The sequence below is a fragment of the Chiloscyllium plagiosum genome, chromosome 5, assembly GCF_004010195.1.
Source record: "Chiloscyllium plagiosum isolate BGI_BamShark_2017 chromosome 5, ASM401019v2, whole genome shotgun sequence".
NCBI lineage: Eukaryota > Metazoa > Chordata > Chondrichthyes > Orectolobiformes > Hemiscylliidae > Chiloscyllium > Chiloscyllium plagiosum.
The window spans coordinates 109721228-109730567 of record NC_057714.1 but is presented as its reverse complement, the minus strand read 5'-3'; the positions used below and the strand labels follow the sequence as shown (position 1 = coordinate 109730567).

Genomic DNA, 9340 nt, shown 5'->3' with positions numbered 1-9340 from the left:
AATCAGTCCTTGCCTTTCCAAATACATGTACATCCTGTCCCTCAGGATTCCCTCCAACAACTTGCCCACCACCGAGGTCAGGCTCACCGGCCTATAGTTCCCTGACTTGTCTTTACCACCCTTCTTAAACAGTGGCACCACGTTTGCCAACCTCCAGTCTTCCGGCACCTCACCTGTGACTATCGATGATACAAATATCTCAGCAACAGAACCAGCAATCACTTCTCTAGCTTCCCACAGAGTTCTCGGGTACACCTGATTTATCCACCTTTAACCGTTTCAAGACATTCAGCACTTCCTCCTCTGTAATCTGGACTTTTTGCAAGATGTCACCATATATTTCTCTACAGTCTATATCTTCCATATCCTTTTCCACAGTAAATACTGATGCAAAATATTCATTTAGTATCTCCCCCATTTTCTGCAGCTCCACACAAAGGCTGCCTTGCATAGTTTAAAAAAAAATTAAGATTCCTTTATGTCCATAAAAATGATACAAATATGACCACGATATATTTTTGGGTAGGTCATGGATTCCCATTTGGAGAATGTAATGATTGTTGAGACCCAATTCAGGTCCCAAAAGTGGTTTGTGAAAGACCTCCATCAATTTAAATTAAAGGGCAGGATTAATGCATCATTTTGGAAATTACAAACTTATTATAAAATAGCAGACTACAGTTTGTATAAGTGCAGATAATAGAGCCAATGAAAGAAAGCTAAGTGATGACTGTGACAGAAGCTGGGAGAAATAAAATCTTCACAGATGGTGGTGGCTTTCCTGTATCTTGTACAAGTGGTTTAAATATGGACAACAAAATCTGCCCTCACTCAACATGTATGAATCATTGAAAAGTAGTCAGGAGGATGAATAATGCCTTAATTTTGTTGTATTTCCTGGCCTGATTGCACAAACACCAAGACCAACAGTGATGCTTCTAGTGTCGCTGCTGCTGAAATGAGCAATCGCAACAGGGTCGTTCCTGCTCTGCCTACCACAAAGAAACTCATAAAAACTGAAAGAACCAAGGATGCTGTGTTTTGAGAAAGGGTCACCAGACCTGAAAACTTAACTCTGATTTCTCTTCACAAATGCTGCCAGACTTGCTGAGCTTTTCCAGAAATTTCTATTTTTGTGACAAAGAAACTCATCTTCTTCAGATGTAATGTTTCTTCATTGTTAGACACACATACAAAATGAAATTAATTAAAATAAAATCAGAGATATAAACTTTAACATTAACAACAAGAAAGAAATAGACAGATTATCGCCACAGAAAGGATACATTTCCAGCACCAACACAAGTGTTCGCTTGGTTTCAAACATATCAAGTAAGCAGGAGATCTTTGGATGGTTAACTTTGGATAAGATGGCAAGTTCTTCATAAGCTTGTGACCTGGTATTTTTTCTGAGTGGAATAAACTTAGCAGCGCATGAAGTTCCATTCTGTTTATTCACAACTCTCTTCACAAAACCGTGTGAACCCCTTTAAGCAAGAGGGAAACAAAGTATGCTTACTTCCTTTTTAATAATATTTTGAAGCATGCACTGTATTCAATACTTTTTGGTAATTCACTAGCTTTGAGAATCAATTCTTCCCCACTGACATTCCATGGCAGCACTGTGTGCCATTGAGCATGCACTGCAATAATTCCCAAGGCCCTTTCAACAACACTTTTCAAACCCACCATCTCCACCAGTTCAAAAAACAAGAGCAGTAGGTGCATTGGAATAATACTAGCTGGATGTAGTTATCCTCCAAAGTTTGTATCCCCTTCACATGACAATATTATTCCTTCATTTTTGAGGAGTCAAAATCCTGGATACCCCTAACAGCAGAGTAGATGTGCCTAAACTGCACAGACTAGTGATTCACAAAGGTAATTTGCCACCACATGCTCAAGGGTAAATAGAGATGCTCAATAAATACCAGCCTTTACAGTGACATTCAAATCCATGGATGAATTTTTAAAATTCACAAAAATGTTAAACATAATGTAACAGCAAATGGATTTCATTTCAGCAGCATGTGTGCAGAAGCAGAAACTAACATACACTGCAGCATACATTCTTATGTCAATATTTTCTCAATAGTATTTCATCAATAATGAAAACAAACAAATAATTCACCATAAAATTAACCACAGTCATTTAGTATTATAGAACTTGAGTTTTGTTGATCTTAGTGGGTCAAAATTTTGCATCTAGCACTCATGAGGACAATTTGCAAGAAAGACTAACGCAAAAGGAAAACATCATTTATACTGCATGAATTAAGACTGTTGATTGGTGGCAAGTGGATTTTAGTTGATAGAGGCAGTGGTAATTCTTTTGTTGCATTGAAACAGGAGCAGTGTACGTACATGTGCTTTTTGTTTGTAAAGAACAGATCCAAGTATATTAATATATGTACGCTTCAAGAGAAATGTGTGCCAAGTTGAGATACAGTATCATTTTTAAAATATTGCTTATATCTATGATTTTTGCATTATATATAACAAATGTAAAGTAATATAATTATGAATATACTTTTATTTTTATTACAAAACATTTTTCTAACATTTATTGCTCATCCTTAGATGATGACAGAGCATTTAAGAGTTAACTACATTAATGTGGCTTTTGAATCACATGTAGACCAGATGTGAAAAGAATGACAGATTCTTTCCCTAAAGGGCCACAAAGTGAACCAGATGGGTTTTCACATCAATCACACTGGTTACGTGGTCACAATTAGGCTAGCTTTTTATTCCAGATTTTTATATTATTGAATTCACATTTCTCCATGTGCCATGGTGGGATTTGAACCTATGTCCTCAGAACATTAGCACAAGATTATGGATTATTAGCCCAGTCACATTACCACTCTATCACTGCCTCCCCATAACATAATATGAATATAAAACATACTATTAAAAATATATTCATTTTGAAAGTGATAAATAATATTTATATTTCTTATATTATATACGTATTGTATATAAAAAATGTTGAGAATTGGACTGATCTATGCAAGATGAAAAACTTCAAAATAACTGTAGTGTTCGTAATGAGGTCAGCCAGGTGGACCTGTTTGGGGCTGTTAATCTTGTCCAATCAGGGACCTCAGGCTGACAGATAAGAGCAGGCGTGTCAGACATCATATTCACTCTGACAGCTGATTCTGCGAGAGATGGATCAGTGTAAATAAAGGGTAATTTGGTGATGGGATACTGGCTTCTGTGAGTTATTTCAAAAACCGTTTAGGTTCAGATTGTAAGTTTGCTCGCTGAGCTGGCAGGTTTGTTTTCAGATGTTTCATCATCATGCTAGGTAACATCATCAGTGAGCCTCTGGTGAAGCACTCGTGTCTTGATCTCTTAAAGGGGGTGATATAATTTCTGGTTCTTTTTCTCAGAGGTTGGTAAATGGGGTCCAAACCGATGTGTTTATTGATGGAGTTCTGGATTGAATGCCAGGCCTCTAGGAATTCCCGTGCGTGTCTCTGTTTAAGATGGATGTGTTGTCCCAGTTGAAGTGGTGCCCTTCTTCATCTGTATGCAAGGATACTAGTGATAGTGGGTCAGGTCTTTTGGTAGCTACCTCCATTTACCAACCTCCGAGAAAAAGAACCGGAAATGATATCATCCACCTTAAGAGACCAAGACATATAATTAGAAAGCGGGACAGAACATCAGCACTTCAATGGAGGTTCACTGATGATGTTCCATGGCATGGTGACAAAACATCTGAATACAAACCTGCCAACTCAGCGAGCAAACTTACAACCTGAACCTCAACCTGAGCTACAAATCTTCTCAAAAATCACAAATCATTTAGGTTGTTTCTTTAGTGTTTTTGCCATTCATCCACTAAAATTATGGTGGGAATTCTTGGAAATATTATAGGCGTAGATGTAGAATAAGAACATTAAGTTGTATTTATGAATTATCTTTAATGCAATAAAATAACTGAGAGTGCATCACAGGAAAGATGTGAAATGAAATTTGATACTGAGCAACATAAGGAGGTATCAGAATAGATTTTGGGGAACTTCACTGGAGAACTCTCACTGTCTGACCTGCTCTTGCAGCGCAGTGTTTATATGGCTGGTAAAGTTTCAGTTTCTGGTCAATGGTAACCTCTGAGTGTATTAATGGTGAGGAATACAACAATAGTCATTCAACTTAGCATCAAGGAAACATGGTGAGATCTTGTGTTGTGGGAGATGGTCATTTCCGGGCACTCGCGTAGCATGCATGTTATTTACCATTGTTTTTACAAACTGACAGAAAAGCACCATTAAAACTGTGCGATGTTGCAAACCTGACTCTTGCCTTATAAAATTGCCAACAGATATTATGCTGATGCTGAGGACTGTGAATGTTAGTGACTACGAGAAAGTGAGGACTGCAGATGCTGGAGAGTCAGAGTCGAAATGTGTGGTGCTGGAAAAGCACAGGAGATCAGGCAGCATCCGAGGAGCAGGAGATTCGACGTTTCAGGCATAAGCACTTCATCATTCCTGATGAACGGCTTATGCTCAAAACATTAACTTTCCTGCACCTTGGACGATGCCTGACCTGCTGTGCTTTTCAACTGCAAGTATCAGCAGTGAGCTGGCCACTACTGTCTTTAATTGCTAAGAGATAGTACCAACACTTCATTGCAGGAAGAACTCTCTTCTTACACAGTTGCTAGTCAGTCAGAGGCCAACCAGGAGGCTAGATGAATGCAGCAAGCCAGGCAGCATCAGGAGGTGAAGAAATTGACATTTTTGGTATAATTCTTCTTCAGGAAGCAGGGTTACACCTGAAACGTCAAGTTCTCCACCTCCTAATGCTGCCTGGCTTGCTGTGTTCTTCCAGCCTCTTGTTTGTCAACTTTGGATTCCATCATCTGCAGTTTTTTTGTCTCTGTCAGTCAGAGGCTAGCAGCTCTGCAGTACTGGCAGCACCATTGGGAGCGGTGACCACTGTTGATACTGCATCGAGCACATGAGAAGTATTCAGATTTCGATCGGACTCCAGGTAATTCTGCACTCTTGTCATGGCTAGGCTGATAGGTTTAGACGAGAGGGATGAGGGGTACTCTGGACAGCATGGGGAAGGAGAAAGGACATGAGGAGAGAAAATTGTGGGTAGAGGGGCTCTCCTATTGACAAAAGTGAGCAGAACACCCACCTTCTTCTGCCCCCACCCCTGCCACCATCCAGCTACTTCTCCCAGCTAGGCCATTTTTAATGCAAAGCAGCCATCAGCTTTCCTGCCACTCATTAATCTGAGTTTCAGCTGCAGAGTGATGCCCTCAATTGTATGAAGTAAAATCCAGTCCAATGGAATAAAGTTTAAAGATGGTAGGCTAGAAATTAGTGAGTGCCTGCTAGCTTGAACTTGGCACAGGAAACAATTCCTGTTCCAGAACCTGCATATTCAGACGTGATCAAAAATGGGCTTTGGGTATCATTTAAATTAGACTTCAGATGTGTGGATGCTAGTTGCAAACCCCAAACATTTTTTAATGAAGCAGATATTGATTCTCAACATCTGTATTTAGGAACCTTAGATTTGGGAGAGTAGCCCTAAAGCAGGTGTTAGGCCCACTCAATAAACTAAAGCATTTGAGCGCATTTTCCTCTTGATTGCAAAACAAATCAAAACGAGGGCTCAACAAATTTACCAGTAGGACCAATAGCTTTGCAGCTTTGCCAGCAAGCTATTCCACTGATAAACTGGCACTATGTGCAACAGTTTAAAACCTGAAAAATGGGGGTCAACGTATATTATCTTCTACGCTGATATCTTCCAGGCATGTGGAACTAAAATTTTGAAGGGTTATACGTTTATAGGAAATATAGTTTTATAACCTAAATCATAGATTTAGTGACACAATGCTGAAAGGTAGACTTTATAATGAGCATTATTTTATTTGAATTCTTTTGTGGATGGTTAAATCATTAACGTTATATTAATTTCAAGAGATAGTAGCTTGGTTAATTGAGATCTTGTTGATTGCAATCAGTGCTAGCAAAAGTAAATCTAATGGAGCAAGTACAATTATGATCATTTCTCTTTAAATGAATATCATTATTGTATTATTAGCTACTTTCCATTGAGTATTTACCAACATAAAGTTCTGTTCTTTGGTCTGAGAAGCTTACAATGGAGATAGAAATGTGTCCTGCAGGATGTTTAGTTCTCTATTTAACTATTCAATTAGGTGTATTAAAGAGCAGGAACAATCACAAAACCCAATGACAAAGGCAGGGAGGTTTGATAGGACCACTCGGGATGGTTTAAACTGGTGCGGCAGTAGGGTGGGAACTGGAGCAGCAGGTCACTAAGGAAGAGTTTGAGATTAAGGCAAAAATAGCTAACAGGAAGAGCATTCATGGAGAGGTTATGAAGCTCAGCAGAATTAGCTTAGACTGCATTTGCTTCAATGCAGGAAGTATAACAGGTAAGACAGATGAACTTGGAGTGTAAACTAACACATGCAATTATAATGTTGTTGCTATCACAGAGACAAGTGGAAAGAGGGACAGAATTGATATTTTAATGTTCTGAGATATCGATGTTTTAGTTGAGACAGAGAAGGAAGCAAAAGAGGTGGGTGAGTTGCCGTACTGGTTAGGAAGCATGTGTTGAGGATGACACCCTGAAGGGATCTTGCAGTGAGCCATTTTTGGTAGAGCTGAGAAATAGGAAGGGTGCAATCACAAATCTGGGATTGTACTACAGATTCTGGAAACATGTGAAAATAACAGAAATGTGGTGGGTGATATTAACTTCCCTGATTTGACTGGGACTCCCTTAGTGCTGGGGGTTTGGATGGAGAGCAATTTGTTCAGTGTCCAGGAGGGTTTTTTGAAACAGTATGTGGATAATCCAACGAGGGAGGAGGGGGGTGCATACTGGATCTGGTATAGGGGAATGAGCCCAGCCAGGTGATTAAAGTCTCAGTGAGAGAGCTTTTCGGATACTCATGGATAAGGACAAGAGTGGACCTCAAATGAAGGTGTTAAATTGGAGGGGATGGCCAACTATAACTGAATAATGAATTGGGAGCAGCTGTTTGATGATAAATTAACACCTGACATGTGGGAATCTTTTAAAGACCAGTTGATTAAAATGTAGAACAGTCATGTTCCTGTAAAAATGAGGGGCAGAACTGGCAGGATTCAGGAACCTTGGATGACAGGAGAAATTATCAGCTTAGTCAAAAAAGTATACCTAAGGTCTAAGCATATTGTGTGCAATTCTGGTCTCCCTCCTACAGGAAGGATGTTGTGAAACTTGAAATGATTCAAAGAAGATTTACAAGGAGGGTGTGAGCTATAGGGAAAGGCTGAATAGGCTGGGGCTGTTTTCCCTAGAGCTTCGGAGGCAGGGGGGTGACTTTATAGAGGTTTATAGATTGAGGAAGGGTGTGGAGAGGGTAAATAGACAAGATCTTTTCCCTGGGTTGGGGGACTCCAGGATTAGAGGGCATAGGTTTAGGGTGAGAAGGGAAAGATTTAAAAGGGACCTAAGGGGCAACGTTTTCATGCAAAGGGTGGTGCATGTATGTATTGAGCTGCCAGGGTAAGTAGTGGAGGCTGGTACAATTACAACATTTAAAAGGCATCTGGATGGGTATATGAATGGGAAGGGTTTACAGGGATATGGACCAAGGGCTGGCAAATGGGATTAGATTAGGTTAGGATATCTGGTCGGCATGGACAAGTTGGACCGAAGGGTCTGGTTCCGTGCTGTATATCTCTATGACTCTAAGATTCTGAGTCCTTGAAAAATATAAAGAAAGTAGGAGGGAGCTCAAACAGGGAGGTAGGAGGGCTAAAAGGGGCCCTAAAATAACCTTTTCTCCTGTTCCCTGAATGCTGCCTGACCTGCTGTGCTGTTCCAGCAACACATTTTCAGCTCTGATCTCCAGCATCTGCAGATCTCACTTTCTCCCCTAAAATAACCTTGGCCAGCAGGGTTAAGGAGAATCCCAAGGTATTTTATACATATATTAGGAGCAAGAGGGTAGCTAGGGAAAGAATAGGCCCATCCAAAGATAAAGGAGGGAGGTTAAATGTGGAGCCAAAGGAATAGGTGAGATCTTTAACTAGCACTTTACATTGGTATTCACCAAAGAGAAGGACTTGAGGGATGTCGAGGTTAAGAAAAAGTGTGTGAATACTCTCAACATAATGAAGGAGGAAGTGTTGGGTGTCTTGAAATGCATTAAGGTAGACAAGTCCCCAGGGCCAGATGGGATGTGTCCCAGGATATAGTGGGAGGCAAGGGAGGAAAAAGCTGTGGCCTTAACCGATATCTTTGCATCCTCTTTGGCCTCAGGTGAGGTTCCAGAGGACAGGAGAATGACCAACATTGTTCCTTTGTTTAAGAAGAGAAACAGAGATAAGCCAGGTCATTACAGGCCAGTGAGCTGTTGGAGAAGATACTGAGACACAGAATTTATTCATATTTGGAAGCAAATGAACTTATTTGTGATACACTGTATGGGTTTGTGCGGGGCAAGTCATGTGTCATCAACTTCATTGAGTTTTTTGAGAAGGTGACAAGAATGATTGATGAGGGAAGGGCAGTGGATACAGGGACTTTAGTAAGGCATTTGATAAGGTACCTCATAGCAGGCTACTACAAAAGGTACAATCTCGTGAGATCCGGGGTGAACTGGCGAGATGGATACAGAACTGGATTGGTTATAGAAGACAGACAGTAGCAGTGGAAGGGTGCTTTACGGAATGAAGATCAATAACTAGTGTTGTTATGCAGGAATCAGTGAGTGTCAAAAGGTCACAGAGATGTACAGCTTGGAAACAGACCCTTTGGTCCAACTCGTTCATGCCGAGCAGACATCCCAACTCAATCTAGACCCACCTGCCAGCACCTCACCCATATCCCTCTAAACCCTTCCTATTCATATACCCATCCAGATGCCTTTTAAATATTGCAATTGTACCAACCTCCACCACTTCCTCTGACATCTCATTCCATACACGTAACACCCTCTGTGTGAAAACGTTGCCCCTTAGGTCTCTTTTATATCTTTCCCATAAACCTATAGAGTCATAGAGATGTACAGCGTGGAAACAGACCCTTCAGTCCAACTCGACCATGCCGACCAGATATCCCAACCCAATCTAGTCCCAAATGCCAGTACCCGGTCCATATCCCTCCAAACTCTTCCTATTCATATACCCATCCAAATGCCTCTTAAATGTTGCAATTGTACCAGCCTCCACCACTTCCTCTGGCAGCTCATTCCATACACGTACCACCCTCTGCGTGAAAAAGTTGCCCTGTAAGTCTCTTTTATATCTTTCCCCTCTCACCCTAAACCTATGCCCTC

At 40.6% G+C, this 9340-nt stretch overlaps 1 protein-coding gene across 1 annotated transcript in view; it reads right to left on the bottom strand.

Annotated features, from left to right (window-relative positions):
• Positions 1 to 9340, bottom strand: part of LOC122550328 (obscurin-like) — a 784231-nt gene that overhangs the window by 74656 nt on the left and 700235 nt on the right. Inside the window, exon 98 of the mRNA XM_043691054.1 lies at positions 1287 to 1487. Within this exon, the coding sequence (XP_043546989.1) occupies positions 1287 to 1487 (201 nt within the window). The remainder of the gene's footprint in view (positions 1 to 1286; positions 1488 to 9340) is intronic.